The 16,854-nt window shown below is 47.4% G+C and overlaps 1 protein-coding gene across 2 annotated transcripts in view; it reads right to left on the bottom strand.

The window, feature by feature from the left end:
- Positions 1–210: 210 nt before the first annotated feature.
- TRIM66 (tripartite motif containing 66) overlaps positions 211–16,854 on the bottom strand; it is a gene marked incomplete at both ends in the record, with an annotated part of 50,765 nt that continues 34,121 nt past the window's right edge. For both annotated transcript variants that reach the window (XM_081099351.1, XM_081099352.1), the window contains 11 exons: positions 211–270; positions 959–1,177; positions 1,755–1,907; positions 2,272–2,346; positions 2,673–2,799; positions 3,299–3,585; positions 3,882–4,056; positions 4,752–4,812; positions 5,342–5,534; positions 5,695–6,216; positions 16,257–16,418. In XM_081099351.1, the coding sequence (XP_080955477.1) occupies positions 211–270; positions 959–1,177; positions 1,755–1,907; positions 2,272–2,346; positions 2,673–2,799; positions 3,299–3,585; positions 3,882–4,056; positions 4,752–4,812; positions 5,342–5,534; positions 5,695–6,216; positions 16,257–16,418 (2,034 nt within the window). The remainder of the gene's footprint in view (positions 271–958; positions 1,178–1,754; positions 1,908–2,271; positions 2,347–2,672; positions 2,800–3,298; positions 3,586–3,881; positions 4,057–4,751; positions 4,813–5,341; positions 5,535–5,694; positions 6,217–16,256; positions 16,419–16,854) is intronic.

Here is a 16,854-nt window from a genome sequence, read left to right as displayed (position 1 = left end):
CTTTGCAGTTTATTACTGAAATCTTCTCTGTAGTAGATGCACTATGGCTCCCAAATAAATGCTGTAAGATGCAAATGGCAAAGAAGGGCACTACACCAGCTCGACAAGACTTGTCTCACATCCACAATCTGAAGAGAATGAGCTGAAAGGTGGGGAGGAGTGGTCAACAGGATGCGGCACCATCTGCCAGAGTTCTGTCTCCTGCCAGATCTACACCTGGGAGATGCTGTTGGCCAGGCGGAAAGACATTCTTTTTGCTCTTTCATTCTCCTGAAAGAAAAATAAATTTGGAATTAGAAGGGACAAATGTGGGATTTATTAACGTGAAAAGGCTATAAATGTCCAGATTGGGATTCGCCAGAGCCAAGTGTTTTTTCCTACGCTCGGAATGCAACAGCAAAACTCAATGAAGCCACTAAACATTGTGTGTGAAGTATCGCCAACAACTGGGGGAGGCTGGTCAGTCCCTGGCGCACAGTAGGCAGGCAGTACATTTTGGTGGAATTAAATAGTTTTGAACTGATATTTCAGGTCTGCACAGGTGGGGCCAGCCAAAAGGTCAGGAGCGCTCTCTGTTGCAAGCAACACCTCTCCTTCCTTCTCCACACCAAGGTCCTGAAAAGATCCCTTCTTTTCTCCCAAAGGTGAGACCCACCCAAGTTGAAACCAGGCTCTGAGAGTCAGCAGACCTCGATTCTGCCGTTAATCTACTGAGTGACCCTGAGGAAGTACATCTACCTCTCTGAAATTTAAACCTTGGGGATAATTGGAGTTGATGAGCCCCGCATTGCCCTGCCTTCCTTTTAGACTAAGGGAGTGGAAGTGAGGGTTCATTGTCACCAGTCTCCTGTGCCACCAGCTTCACTCTAGGTTGCTCTTATACATGTTGCTCAGGTGCCCCGTCCCTGCCCAATCACCCACCCACCCATCTGCCTGCCAGCTGGCAGCAACTATTTACCATGTGTCGCCGCCGCCTCTTGGGTTGGATGCCCTCCTGCATGTAGTGGGGCCACGGGAAGCCCTGGGGAGTGGAACAGCCACTCTCACTAGACACCTCCTCGGAGTCTGAGTCTTCTTGCCTCGGCTGGGCGAACTGTTTCCCTGGGTAGATCTCCTTCAGCCAGCCTTCAAAGAATACTTCCAGGCAGCGGCCGGCCTCTGCAACCTCAGAATCAGGCTGGGGTGGGGGGGAGGGAGAAAAGCAGTGATGGTCTAGCCCAGTGGTCAGCAAACTGCGGCTCGCGAGCCACATGCGGCTCTTTGGCCCCTTGAGTGTGGCCACGAAGTTTCAATCGCACTGTATGTGTGCACCTGCACATGGTATTTTGTGGAAGAGCCACACTCAAGGGGCCGCAGTTTGCCAACCACTAGTCTAGCCTCTTTCCACCAGCTCATCTCTTCCAGGCCTCTCAAGAGCTATACAGAGACCATAAAGCCTAGCTGGGTCTCCTGGATGTCTGGAAATCTATGTTTTTCCCCTCGGGACTCAGAATAACCAGTTTGGCATCAGTTCTTAAATCAGAAATGACCCTGACAGTTCCCACAGGTGGCCAGGCACCAGCACCACCACCCCTCCGAGCCCATGCTGAGGCCACATGTGGGAGAGAGTTTTTAAACAATCACTACCACAGCAGGCCCCCAGAGGTCTACTCCCAAGTCCTCATGGCAGCCCAGGACCAACCGGATACGCCACCCAGCCATGACAATCTTGGGGTCCTGGGAAACAGGGGAGAGGTCAAACAGGCAAGACATACATAATTGAACTTAGCACAGTTCCAGAACATGAGGCGCACGTCTGACACCACCTCCTCCGGGGTGGTGTAGTGAGCTGGATCCTTCTTCTGCAGCCTCCTCCGGATGATTGACAGGTCCATGGGCCTCTTGATAATCTGGTAGTAATGCCGGGCCTGGCGGAGAAGAAGCCAAAGCAGGAAGAGAGAAGTGAAGATAAGAAAAAAGAAGAGATGGAGAATGAGTTGGAGAAGAAGTGAAAGAACATAAGAAAGAGAAAGTCAGCAAGAAGAAAAGTGTGGGGAAGGAAGACAAAGAGAAAGCGAAGAGGAGCAATGTTCTACTTGTCAAGTCAGGTCTGTTGTAGCAGCATTGGGGTGGGAGGGGCTGTATTGGCCATGGCCCCCTGGTCTCCTGGACCATCCACTTCTAGTGGCTGTGCTCTGAGCCCACACGGGTACCGTGGTGGTCTTCCCCCCGCCCCAGGGCCCTCTGAGCAGAGAGCACAGTGGCAGGCAGAAACAGCAAGGCCTTCCTTACCAGAGGGCTGACAGGTTCGTGGAAAGGCAGGCTGAGGCTATTGCAGCACAAGGACAGTACCAGCTTCTCACACTTCTGCAGAGATCAGAATTGGCAACAGTGTGACTCTGTTCTGGTCCCACCTCAATAAGAACTAGACAGTGACCCTGAGAACTCTAATGGGGTTGGCTCTGCTCCACAGGGTATGAGCCACCATACTAAGGTACAGTTCAGCCTTCCAGGCCAGAAAAAACAGTGGGCAGGAGGAAAATCATAGCAACTCCCAATGGGCCAAACTGCAAGGCACAGCCCCAAAGAGAGGTACCAGGAGAAGCCTCTCAGCCCCTCAGAAAGGCCTCAGCCCCTATAGCACAGGGAGGCTGCTGCAGGCCTGAAACCTTTTCCCAGAGACCACGCCCTACCTTCTGGTCAGATATGCCCAGGCCAGGAGGGGCCCAGCTTCCAGGCTGGTTATAGCGGGCATTCTCACAGTCGTACTCCATCTCGGGCTGGGTCAGGCTGCGGCACAAGGTACACACCCAATCTCCCCTGCAGAGACGGGTGAGGCCACATCAGACTTCAACACATTGCCAGAGCTCCCTCCCCTGTCCCTGTGCCCCGAGACAGGCGTGTGTAGGGAAAGAGGGGCACTGGAAAACTGAGTTCCTAGCCCTGCACTGTAGGGAATGGCGTCCGAGCCAAAAGCTTGAGAGAAAGTCAGTAACTTGGGATTTAGTGAATGCAAGGAAAGAGAAGTTGTAACAGGGCAGAGACGGGAGTATAGGGACAATCTGTGTGCAGGGGGAAGCTGGGAACAGAAAAGGAAAGGAAGCCATCTGAATTTCAACCACCCACTTTTCTGTGTGCAGAAGGAACACAGCTACAGGATCACTAACTCATTCATGCAGGCTCAGAGAGGAGGGGAAGCCCACCAGAGGGAGCTCTGAGGGCCAGGCCTGAAATAATCATCCTTGGAAGATCTCCCCCGCACCCCACCCCACCCTACCTCCACCAGCCAGGTTGATAGCCCTGGATTGGCATGACTCACCCTGGGAAGCTGAGCAAGGCTGGCAAGTGGCAGGAAAGGTGGTACACTTTGGGGCAGCGGTCACAGCACAGCAACTCTCCCCCATTGAGGCACACAGCACAGAAGTCCTCATTCTCTATTGGTGCTGGCGGCCCCTTCTTGGCTCCAGGAGCTCGAGGAGCGAGTCTGTGTTCTTCGGGAGATGCCCCCTCCACCTCTGGTGACTGCTGCCCCAGAGATGTGACAGTGACCTTCCTTCCTCCCAGACTTGGGGCCTGGCTGGCATCAGGCAGGGTGTGCTGACTGACCTTGGAAAAGAAGTGAGTCTGAGCCAATAGATACAGCACCAGTAGGTGGTTGAGGGAGAGAAGGAGGGGAGGGATTAACAATCTCTGAACAATGACTTTATCCAGGACCACAAGCCCACCAAGCCCCATGACTGCTGCAGCTCACTCCTAATGTACATCTCACAGGCCATTGCAGCAAGGAACAAAGTCTGGCCAAGCTGAAGCCCCACTCAGAGACGCAGGACAGAGCCAGAGCCAGAATTCTGCCAGTAGCAAAGAGAAAGGAGGTTCAAGGCCAAAGCAGAGCAAAGTGGTACCTTAATGGACATGCTGGAGACCTCATTGCCATACTCAATGATCAACAGGAAGCTCCCATCCTGATCATTCTCCTGTGGCTTCAACTTAAACACAGGCATCTCTCCCGAGGAGGAAGCACGGATCTTGAGTCGCTCTAGTCGCACATAGGGAATCTTGGACTCACTATTGTAGGATCTATGGCAAGAGAGATACCCTGGGTCTCAGTGGGAACCTTCTCTGGCCCCAACCTCTAAATAGGATCCCACAACTAAATTGCTGCTCAAAATCTCCCCCATGCTCGGCCGGTGTGGCTCAGTGGTCAAGCGTCAACCTATGAACCAGAAGATCATGGTTCGATTCCAGGTCAGGCCACATGCCAAGGTTGCAGGCTCGATCCCCAGTGTGGGGCATGCAGGAGGCAATCGATCAATGATTCTCTCTTATCATTCATGTTTCTGTCTCTCCCTCTCCCTTCCTCTCTGAAATTAATAAAAATATATTTAATTTTACAAAAAGATCTCCATCCAACCCTCGACAGGCCCATATTTTGCCCTCCTGCCCAGCTCTGCCTGGCCAGACCCTGTCAGCCTCTGGGAAACCCTTTGGCCCAAGAAAGGGATCCATGAAGAGGGAGGACTGCACACAGAGCATGCCTCATGGTGCAGGAGCCACAACATCCTTCCACAAAATTCCAGACACCTGACCACACAGACCCCGCTTGAAGGTCTAGGGGTTGAAGAAAACAGTTGCAGGCAAACATCTGCTTCTAGTGAAGTCATCAAAGATGCTTACTTCCTGTGCCAGCCTCCCAGGACCTGAACCTTGCGGGGGGGGGGGGGGGGGGGGGGGGGAGCCGGGGGGAGAAAAAGGTTGGGCCAAGAATCTCTTACCTGATACTCTGGTTCTCTTTTGTATCCAGCTCTAGGGCTCCTTGTTCAACATTCTCATACTCTAAGGCAAAAGACAAATACCTGTGACATATTTATGACAATATATCCTGTCACCCACACTCATATCTGCCACTCATACCTTTGGCCACACACTCTCATACACTAGTTACATACACGGTTATCATTCATAGTGGTGACAGTCCTTCCATGGCTGGTTTTCTAACTTAGATCTACCTGACTCCAAAGTCAGACACGCTCTTTTCCTTAAATCTGCCAAGGCTAGCCTTTCTGGGGTGCATTCTTCCGGTTACCCCTTACCTATAACTCAGGCCCCCAGAACCGTTTGCATGGGGAATGTTACAAGGAGGCTAAGTCTTGGCCATGCCTGAATCAGCCATGGCCACAGCAAGGAAAACAGAACAGGAATCAATAAAGCAGTTCTGGAGGAGAGAAGTGAAGTTAGCCTGAGAGAGGAGCACTGCTCCCTCCGGCCCAGAGCCTGGCTGCTACCTCCACCTCCCCTGGAAATGCTGAGCCCATTCGCTCAGGTTTGTGGCCAGCATGAGAGCAGGTGCTCACATGAGTCTCACCTTTTAGGTTCTGGTACTGCTGCAGAGCCACGGATGTTTTGACCACTGAGACCACAGGTGGTTTTTTCACAGAGAGGTTAATTGGTTCCTCCAGTTCTGAGGGGACAGGCAAGTCCTTGGAAACATCTAGACCAGGGCCTGTGGGATCTTGTCCCAAAGAGTCATTGAAATGGGTGGAATCTTCACTTTCCATCTTTCAAAAGTAAAAGGCCAAGAAAAATCAAAGACATCAGACATTTTTGCTGTTAGTGGTCACAGAGCTGTTAAGTGAAAGCCAGGATAAGGCCTTCAGGGGCCACCCTTTTGCCCCGTGATGAGCAGAGATAGTTGAATGGCATTTTCCCAGGACTTACCTTACAGAGGGTGTTCCCCATGGAGGGGTCAGCCCCATCGCCAGGGCACAGGCCCCCTGCAGCTCGGCCAGGGCCAGGACTGCCACTGGCTCCAGTGTCGGGCTGCACGTCAGAAGCCGGAGGCGTACTCTGCAGAGGACAAATTGCCAGGCTTGGCACGGCCTGGCTGGAACCAGACATCAGGTTGGGCTCGGCCTGACAATAATTACTTGCCCGGTTTGTGATGGCCTGGGAGGCCTCACTAATCAGACTGGGCATGGACCGGGCTGTGCCACGCATGAGGCTGGGCATTGTCTGCAGGTGACTGCCTGTCAGGCTGGACAGAGCCTGGTTTTGTCTGCTTGTCAGGCTGGACACAGTCGGTGGGGGGCCACTCAGCAGGCCTGGTACTGCCTGAAGGGGGGCAGCTGTCAGGCTGCTCACACTCTGGATCTGTGGCTCTAGAGCCTTCGCCAGCCTCGTAGATGACAGCTCCATCTCCACAGTGTTGGAAAAGCCCATGATGCTCACAGAGGTGGAGTGCTGCAGGAGCAAAGACAGGGCAGAGCGAGGCTGTTAGCTGGGGATGGCAGAGGGAAAGGGGGGAGGTAGCCCATACCAGCCCCCTTTTATGCTCTCATAAATCCTTGTACTTTATTCTAATAGCACAGTCTGCGGCACCATTTCATACTAATGTCTGCTTCCCCTCCAAACTGTAAACTCCATCAGGGCATGGATTTTTATCTATCTTGCTTACCCTCTGCATTCAGAGACCCATGAGCAGTGCCTGACTAAATAAATAAATTAATGAGCTATTAAAAAAAATGTTTTAAATAACAATAATGCATGACTGTTTATTCTACAAATCTTAAGCCAAATGAATAGCAGCTTAGTTCTACTAACAACTGAGTCTATGCACCTCTCTAAGATAATGATTGTTTTTATATTGCTAAAATTTATTAAGAATGTATTATATGCAAGGCAATTTGCTGAGTGCTTTACATACATTTCATCATTTAATCCTCACAACAAACATTAAAGGGTTGCTGTAAAGGCCCAAAGAAAGAATCCATGTAAGCATTTGGAACAATGTCTGGCATATTGCAGGTACTCAATAAACCCAGCTGCTGCTATTATTGTTGTTATTGCTGCTGTGACCCTAAGTTTACACTGGAGGAAACGCTGCAGAATATTAAGACAAGTTATTCATTTCATGAACAGGAAGGAAGAGGGGAGTTGAGAACCTCCATCCAGAAAGGCATCTGCAGTTTTTTGGTTTTCTTTTTAATGTTATTAGAAACCTAATTTTGTAAATTTCCATTTCTTTTTATTTGTGCTCACATGTAGAAATACAATTCATTTCTGAATACTGACCTTCTACCCAGAGACCTTGTTAAAGTCACTTTGGGGGTTTCCTGTGCACACAAGTCATGTCATCTGTGAATAGTAAGTTTTATGTCTTCCTTTCCTTATGTTTGTTTTTCTTGCCTTACTCCACTAGCTCAGACCAAGTTAAATAGAAGCAGTTGGAGTAGCCATCCCAGTCTCATTCCTGATTTCAGGGGGAATCCTTTCAGTATTTCACCACTAGGTAGGACTTCTGTAAATTTAGAATCCAGATCTCCGGCACTGAAGCCACACTCTTAATCCTGGCCTGTCTGCCACTATCCTTCTCTATGCTTCCTCCTTTTCCCTACCACTGCCATACTCTTCTTCCCTCTCTTTGTCCTTCCTTCACCTGCTCCTTCTCCCCCTAACCTTCTTCTCTCTCTCTTCCTCTCCTGTTTCCTTGTTCTTATCATCTTTTTCTCTTCCCTCCCAACTCATTTCCCTTATTGTTTTAGCAAAGTCTATATTTTCTATTCTTAATTCTCAATTTTAAAAGCAAATAAGCTAAATACCCTCTGTGTCTCCAAAGAAAAGTTTGCTTTTTATATGTTCCTTGGTAGTTGAATAGTCTTCATCAAAAAAAAGGTTCTCAATTTCCTCTATAGTCTAAAGCAGAGGTCTCAACCCTTTGGCTGTCAAACGACCCTTTCACAGGAGTCGCCTTAACTTCCTGCATATCAGGTATTTACATTACGATTCATAACAGTAGCAACATTATAGTTATGAAGTAGCAACGAAAATAATTTTATGGTTAGGTCACAACATGAGGAACTGTATTTAAAGGGCCAGAAGGTTGAGAACCACTGGTAAAGTCTCTTTCTTATAGGTAAGAAAGGTTGAAAAGAAAGAAGGATGGGGAGAATGCTCAAACCAAATTTGGCAGACTAGGCATGGAGCACAATTTAAGGGACTGTGATTAAAAAAACAACAACAAACAAACAAAAAAACAAGGGCTATCTCAATCACCCCTTTGTTGTCCTGGTTATGTACTACCATAGCTTTCTATTATTCTAAATTTTTTGTCTATGGACAAGAATACCCGATGATGATTGCATTCCCTTCTGTTACCTAGGACCATCTAGTCCTTGGAGCTGGATTTTTTCACCTTTTCCGATTTGACATGTATAGTTAATGCAGTGCTGGTGTTCATTTCAACTACCGACTACACAGATGGCTCTCTGCCTTTCAGTGAGACCCTTCGTGCCAAGCATTAAGAACACCAAGATCCACAATGAGGGGATAAGGACACATTTGTAATACCTTAATCAATAAAGGGGGGGGGGGAGAGAACACCAAAATCCACCTGGGCCCATGCCAAGTAATGACAGTCAGGTGCAATATGTCACAATCTGTACACAAAATTAAATTCCCAAAGACAAAACTTTCCAGATTAGTGGGTAGAAAATCACACTTGTAGGATATCAACTCCCCTGTCCTGGTTACTTACTGCATATCATGCAATGTGAGTTAATATAATAATAGAGGAGAGCAGGGCACGCACACTGAGGCGTGGAAGAATTGTGGAAACTGCGACAGTTTATTTTAACCTGGACCTGATGGGCCTGCTTCCATACACACCCATAACAGTATCAGATCAGTAACACGCCCTAAGATGCTGCAGACAAGACCGTTCTCTTTTGCCTCCATATCTACAGCCAATCTCAAGGAGGCTAAGGCCATCGGGAGGCGGGGTGAAGCTCTGGCAGTGGTAACCAGAACCTGGGACATGTCCCTGGGGGAATTCTGAGTAGAGACTCAGAGCAAGTGCCATAAGGAAGCCAGCCCCGACTCCATTTCTACAGGCTGTACAAACACAGTGGTATTTCCAGAACCGATATTTGCTGAGTATTAGTTATTTTAAGATGCTTTAATCTATCTCTCTGGAGTGAAAGGCTGCAAAAGGTACTCATTTCATGTATAGAAAGAGATGAGTTGAGAACCTCCATCCTACTCTCCTGCCAGGGCTACTAGGTGATTAGAAGGGTAAGGGAAGGGTCTACTTTCAGGGCCAGGAAAGCAGGCTGAGTCTTTAGGGCAGGGGTCCTCAAACTTTTTAACCAGGGGGACAGTTCACTGTCCCTCAGACCATTGGAGGGGCCGGACTACAGTTTAAAAACAAACTATGAACAAATTCCTATGCACACAGCAGTGGCAAAAACACCCGGCGGGCCGGATAAATGTTTTTAGCAGGCCACATGTGGCCCGCGGGCTGTAGTTTGAGGACCCCTGCTCTAGGGCCTGCAAGGAAGGAAAGGGCTTCTGAAGCACATGCTTGCATTGGAGAAGGGCTTGGGAATGTGGCCACACCTGGCATTTGGTGCCTCACACACAGAGCTCAACTGTCAATGGAGATGATGCCACCTGCCCTCTCTGCACCACGATTGTTCACAGGTTAAATGAGAAACGTTAAGCCTATGGCCTGCTGTAAAGTCTGTACAGGGCAATCACTGACACTTCCAAGCTGGCAGGTACACAACCGATACCTTGATCTCATCTTTACATATAAAATCTTCCGATTTCATTGGGGAAAATGTATACTTGAGGTTTTCAAGTGAAAATGAACATTTTCTAGTTCAGGGAACAAAAAAAATCAAAATGCCAAAAACATTCATTCTGATAATCTACTCAGGTTACCTTTGGGGAAGAGGGGAGAGTGCCCTGAGCCTAAAGAGCCCCTCTTACCTCTCTGACCTAGCATACACTCATTTGCCCCTAATTTTCTCTCCCCGCAAATTGCATGTTCCAGTCCCTGTCCCTTTCCTCTTCTTGTCTCCTATCTCTTTATCTCTATCTCCTTATCTCTGTTTGCATCTGCCTGACCTATGATTTGTCTGCATCACCCCATCTAGAATGTATATAATCTACCTGTCTGAACCACCTGCCTCTACAACTTGCCTGGTCTGCTACTTCCCTGAATTGTCCGACTTTCACCCTCTTCTACTGGTCACCTATGCAACCCTTCACCTGTTTAATCTGCCTTTCCTGCTTGCCCTGCGCTCTGTTACCTGTTGCGCCTCCTTCCTCTCCCCATCCTCACCACACAAATCTTTTTCTAGAGTTCACTGTGTTAACATTATTATTCTAATTATTGCCACATGGTGATGTCAATAATCAGAGGAAGCTCTGTTCTTTCATTTTAGGAAGGGATTGAGACACAGAGTGATTACCCAGATCTCCCAAGCCCCTATAGGCCCAAGACTAGGAACCTGAGCCCGGCCTTAAAAACCTGCTGACTGGTCTTGATTTTCTGCCATTAGCTAGAAAGCCAGTGCCCTCGTAAGACGGAATTGAGAAGGCAATAAACAGACACTTGGTGCACATGCCCTGAGTTTAATATCACTTTCAGGTTCTTACAGCAGGACAGTAGCGCTGGGGGTAAAGTAGTGTAGATGGGGTGGTATTCCACAGAAATTCATTTTCGAGATATCTGAAACATACCTTAAAATTATTATTTTGAATGGGAGCACTTCTGAAACACCTTACACACTAGCTTGTCTTATTAAATAGAGCACCTGGGGCCTAATGAGACCATTTCTTTAGTGACACAAAGGAACTTCGATGAACTCCTCTCTTCCTGGGGCAGGACAGTGGTGCTTTAGGGAACGTCTGAGAATGCAGGGCGTTGCTTGTCAACTTGGGACTCACACCGCCCCACTTTTCTGGGTGAAGCTTCTCACCTTCCCCAGGTGTTAGCTGCCATTATCGAAGGCCCGACTCCCTGCTTCTGATCTGCTTACTGCCACAATGTAAGAAAACTAAGTCATTTCCAAAGAAAACCATACAGCTAAGCTTTCTAGATCAAGACTGCTGACTAGACACCCGAGTGTGGGCTTATGGTCTCATACAGAATACAATGCGTGGCGTTCGTGACACTGTGTTCTGCTGCTGCTCCAAAGCTTTGACCGATCACTTCTGGTTTCAGGGTTTTGTTCAGTATTAAAACTGTATAAGACTAACCACACCGTGTAAATGGGCAGTATGAGAAGGGACCAGTGACTTGGCAGTTGTGTCTGGGAAACACACGGAAGGCCTTCACTCTGGCCGAAGGAAACAGATAAGGAGACAAGGATAGCGGTAAATAGATTTGTGAATTAAATCCTTGGGATATTTGAGTGCGTCAGCAGCTTCCGAGGTAGGCTGGTTTAAAATAGTATAGTAGATCTTGAAACAGTTGAATCAGATAGCTGAGGAAGGAACTAACTTTCCAGCAAGTGGTTTCACAAGCTGATTTTTTATAGTGAAGTCGCTGCTCTTGTTGACAATGAGTGTTCTGTACAAATTAGGGCTACTGCTGTGGCTGTAACTATGCTGATTTAGGCTAACTGACCAAAGCCAAATGAGAAAACATTCATGGGTGGTGAAGAGATAACTAAAGAGTACCCAGTGCCTTGATGATCATAAGAGACAGAAAAAGCAAAGAGGATCCCAGAGCCTGAGGGGGAAGGAAGAGGAAAGGAATCAATGGATTCCAGTGAATCGGAAGTGAAAGAATGAGTAGAACTCTCAAAATAGTTCTACTATTGGAGGGGCTGCATCCTTGGTTACGCTGGAGAAATAGGTCAGAGGTATTGTGGCCAGACAAGGGTAAGGAAATTTAAGACCTACAGGCAAGAACCTGTTCTCTCATGGGCCAGGTGACCTAAACAAAGGGCTTGAGTTTGGTCTGTGAATCAAGCCAGGCTAGAGCTAAGGAGACAGGTTTCCTAGAGTGAGCTATATTCAGGGAACCAGGCCTGGGGAGTGTTTGCCTCGATTCCTGAGTAGGACAGACTAGACCTCTGTATAAGTTCTACATGTGCTAACACAGGCTGTGCCCTAAGAAAGCTTCACCAGGCACTTTGTTCAGGAACATTCTGAGCAACAGCTGCTCTCAGGGCTAGGCAATGAGGAGAATATGGTTGCTGAGGTCAAGAACCCATGGTCTGATCCATGGCAGTGGCTTTGGAGACTAGGAAGACTAGGAAGACAGGATGCCTAGTATCTTCTCACTTATGCCAGGGTTTAGACTGCAGGGCTGGGGACTGTCCGGCCCATGGGCCATATAAGGCCCACAAAATCATTTGGTCTGGGTCTGCCAAGCCATTAGGGGTGAGTTAACTAAATGTTTGACCAAATATAGCAGGTTTTTAATTGATAATTTTATATGGCCCACGAATAATGTTATCCAAATATCCAAATGGCCCTTGGCAGAAAAATGGTTCCACACCCCTGGTTTAGAGTATGGGTTTAAGCACATCATTTCCCATTTCTGGGTTTTAATTCCTTTTTCCACAGGTTAATGTGAATCTCACTGAGTTGTAAGAATCAAATTTAGAGCTCAGGCATCAAAGTGCTTTAATAATGGTAATAAATGCTATTTGTATGAGTCATACTCCTTTACTTTCTGCATCACTCTTAATCATCTGGACTACAGGAATGCCTACTGCTTCAGTAACATTTACATCCCAGACTCCTCTCAAACCATGAGCAGCATCCTGATGGCTCCAAGTTCTCTGTTAGAGATCTGGGGCCACATTATGAGCAGAAGAGAGATCCCTCTTGCAGGTGAAGTGGGGCTCAGACAGGGCTTCCTGTGATGCCGCCAGGCTTGACTCCATGAGAGCTTTGCGTAAAGGGGGTGTCTTTCTCAGCAGTCGAATCGTTCAGAAGTATGAAATGGAGCCATCAAGTGTCTTCCAGTTTCACTTGGGAGGTAAGAGGTTCTCCTGCAGAGGTGTAGCCATGGTCTTTCTTCAGAGTGGCTAAACCAAGACTAGGAAGCATAGGTAACAGCTAGTGTCAGACAAATGTCAACCTTCTTTCAAAACATCCTGGTGGGTTCAGGGAAGGTGGTGGATAAAATGCTCCTGCGATCGCAGAGCTCAAGCCACGAGAAAACCCATTCTGGAACTTTCAGATCTGCTTTTAGCATCAGCTCACTTAGTACCAAGTCCTAGGTGCTTGTGCACAGCAGCTCTGCTGTAACACAATCTTCCTTGTGGTGACATAAAGCCAGTGAGCAGCTCAGAGCATGAAAGAGTCCCATGGAACACGCAGAGAGGTGCCTGGTGCCGTAGGTGCCCCTGGTCTGTGACCGTCAGATAGGCTTCTGACTTCCCTGGCACGCAGGCTAGTACAGGCTGAGGAGTGGGCTGGCGGCTAAACAACCCTTATCAGATGAAGAAAACCAAGGCCACACTAGGCTCCTAAGACCTCTCCCCACCAAGGCCTCAGGCTACGTCAACAATGATAAGGACGGGAAAATCCAGCACGTGAGAGGCCAAACGAAGGACTGCCTTCTCCACTGCAGTCCACCAAGAGGAAATTTAGCCTAGTCACTGACACAGGGTTGAATAAGAGACCTGTGCTTTGGTCATAACATTGCCAATAATCAACTGTATAACCTCCTGGATGGGTCACTTAACCTCTCTGTGTCTCAGTTTCCACATCTTTCAAAGGGGAGCAAGAGAGTGGCTTGCTCATAGTATTTCTAGATAAACAAAGAGACAAAATGAATAATCCATGTAAAAATCTATAGAAAAAGCAGAAAATGATATACAAAATATTATCACTTAATGATAAGATGCTCAAAATGTTATCTTCATACCCTCAACCCGGCCCAATTCCAGGCTCAAAGCAATGACTGCCCTCAAAAAGAAAGCCCTTTTTCCTATTTAAGTAGCTTTGTATTTAATTAGGACTCTCTCAGTCAAGTGGATCCAAAGGGTCCTCTGGGCCAGAATGGCAACCCTGGTGTTCTTTTCTTGGAGTTCAAGCCATAAAGAAGTCTATAAAACATCTGAAAAATTTTAGGCCCCCTGCCCTACAAATTTCTGCATGAGCCCAGGTTGATAAGGGCCATGGCAGCTCAAAATGAGAAATTAGAGTTCCTAGGACCTTCACTAACCCCAGTACCAACCTATTCATGGCTCATCGCCTTTCCTTCCTCTGTCCTGTGTTTAGGAACAGAACTGAGACTCATTAAACAAGATGTGACATTTTCTGCATGACTTCTACTACCACTTGAACACAGGAAATTCCCATGCTTCCTTCTGAACTACTGACATCTACAGCTACCTGCCTTTTGCTCTTCTTCTAATGCAGCTTCCACAGAAGACCATTAACAGTACAAAACATAACATTTTTCTCCCCCCAAATATACCTTCTTCCCATGTTCCCATCTCAGTGAAGGGTAAACCAGGGGGACAAAACAGACCTAGGTGTTAAGCCAAAAGACTTTCTTTCCCTCTCTTCCCATCGCTGATCAGGCTCTGAATACAAACAGCTCCTGTAATCTGCTTTCTTGAAGCCCTTGTTTCCTCTTTAGCCCCATCACTACTGACTTCATTCAACCTCTCCTATTTCTCCTCTGTACTATTTTGGTCTCCCTTACTGCAGCTAAAGTGACTTTTCTAAAATTTCATTCAAACCAGATCCCTCCTTGCTAGAAATTCTTCATTCACTCCTCACAACCCACAAGACTGGATGCCAACTCCAGAGCTTAATTCACAAGGTCTCAGACTCTGGTTTCACTCCCATCCCCCAGTACATCTCATGTTCCTACCAAGCCAAATTATCTGAGACCCTCTAAGTGCCCGAGGCTTTCTCTCACTTCTGGAGCTTCCTACTTGCCATTGATTTTGACTGTTTATTCTAGCCCCCCGCCCCTACCTCTTTCACTAGCCTAACTTGTCTTTCAAATCTCAGCTCAAAATCATGTCCTCTAGGAATCTTCTCTGAACAGTCCCTCTCCCAGGGCTAGGTGTTCCTTCTATATTCCCCAACAGTTATCACGGCACTTTATCATAATTGATTGCTGTTGCTTAACTATCTCTCCTGCTAGACCTTAAACTCCAGTGTGAGACTATTCACCAATGTGTGCCTGACACCTAGCAAAAATATTTAGCACATAGGAGATTATATATATGTGTGTATGTATATATATATATATATATTTTTTTTTTAACATTGAGTGAATAAATGTTTGGATGGATAGGCAGTTGGCCTAAGTATAAGAATATAAGGACCCAAGTAGTATACCCCTAAGAGCCACAAAGGGCCTATTTACAGCATCTCTATGGCCTCTAGGCCAAAGCATTTCAACAGGTAGGACAGGACAGGCATAAACCAAAAACCACTAATACCAGAGACCTATCCAGACTTCAAGAGTCACCAGGGATTTCTAAGTTAAAATTTCATTTTGGCCACGCCTTACTTTTCTAAATTCTCAAATATCACTGAGATAGATTGACCTAAGCATAGATGGTACTGGTGCTGCTAGGGAAACACGGTGAGGAGGTAGGTACACAGAACAACTAGTGAACTGGGGCAGAGGGTGCAGACTGGAAGGCTACAGAATAGCTGACAGAGCTTCAGGTGCAGGGCTGAGTGGAGCACCAGGAGGGCCAAGGGCACCAGACCATAGAAGGCAATAGATAATATGAAAAGGGCCAAAGTACATAGGGAGGGCTGAGTGGAGGTCGTGGCACAGTACTGAGGTTTCAGCTAGGATTGTAGGGGTGGAGGGTATGGGACAGTAAGAGTAGGACAGCTGAGGAGTTGTGGGGTTCAGTAACTGACACTTCCAGCCAGCAGGGAGGTGGGTGCACAGGGAGGGCTCCAGTAGCTGATCTTTAAGAGATCACAGTGCCCCTAGATGCTCAGGACATCTCTGTACTCACCTAACAAATTCCATTGATTCTAATTCCAAGGCCAATCAATGTTGGGTTGTGGAGTCACATAGAATATTTTCACCATTTCCATTGCAGAGAGTTATGTTCAGGCTTTGGATTCTGACAGATCTCATTTTAAATAAAACTCAGCCCTTTTATCTACTAGCTCTGGGGCCCTGGACTTCAGTTTCCATAGCCATATAATGGGGATGCCCACCTCACAGAACTGCTGGGCGGGCTGAGATGCTTGTGAAGCACACGCACAGTTCTAGGCACAGAGTAAGTGTTCAGTAAACTGGCTCTTCCCTTTTCTAAATGAAGCTTAGCTGGTCCCATTTTAAGTATCTATGTGGGGGTGGAAATGAGGTGAGGAGGACTTATGTTGCTGACTCATTAGGACAGAAGGCATGAGTCAGGGCTGTGTAACATCCAGGGATGGAACAGGGACACTCCTCCCCCCGCCCCGTCCTCCTCATCCAGCTCCCGGGGGTCTTGGCTACCAGTGGGTCCCACATGGTTAGGAAAAGCAGGCTCTGTTAGTACCTTTCTCACCACATTTGGAGAGGAGTGCTGGGCAGTGCTGTCCAGGGAGGGAACACTGTGAGGGGTTTCTTCCCCAGATGACTGGGGCAAGTTAGCAGCAGTATTCTTGTCAAGAGAGAGAGCTGGCTTTGGGACTTCAGATGCTGGGGGCTCATCTGTAGCCTGTAGAAGAAAATAAAAACTTGGGTGGCTTTCACTGCAGAGAGGAGCGGCAGCAGGAGCAGCAGCTGCACCCAGGGTTAGTGCCCAACCTGCACTCCCCCTTACCACCACTGTGAACTTCTTAAAATTTTTTCAGAAAGATACTCTTATCTAAACTCTTCCTAAGATATATCCTAATAACAGTCTTAGGATAAAACCCCAGGAGAGTTCTGAACTAACCGTCATATTCGCCTTAGCAGTCATAACAGTTATGACTTACATTTAACTTGTGGTCCTCTAGGAACCCTAGACCCTTCACTGCCATGATGAGGATTAGTCTATATCCCCTCGTAGAAACTGACCTCAGAGGAAAACTTTGAAACATGGTCTAAAGTTGAAAGTACTAAGTATTAATGTGAGGCCTTATATTTTGTAATAAAGTAAAAGTCTGTAGAGC

The sequence above is a fragment of the Myotis nattereri genome (assembly GCF_964212035.1).
Source record: "Myotis nattereri genome assembly, chromosome: 9".
Classification (NCBI taxonomy): domain Eukaryota; kingdom Metazoa; phylum Chordata; class Mammalia; order Chiroptera; family Vespertilionidae; genus Myotis; species Myotis nattereri.
Note: the sequence above shows the minus strand (reverse complement) of the source record. Positions and strands in the feature narration are given on the sequence as shown.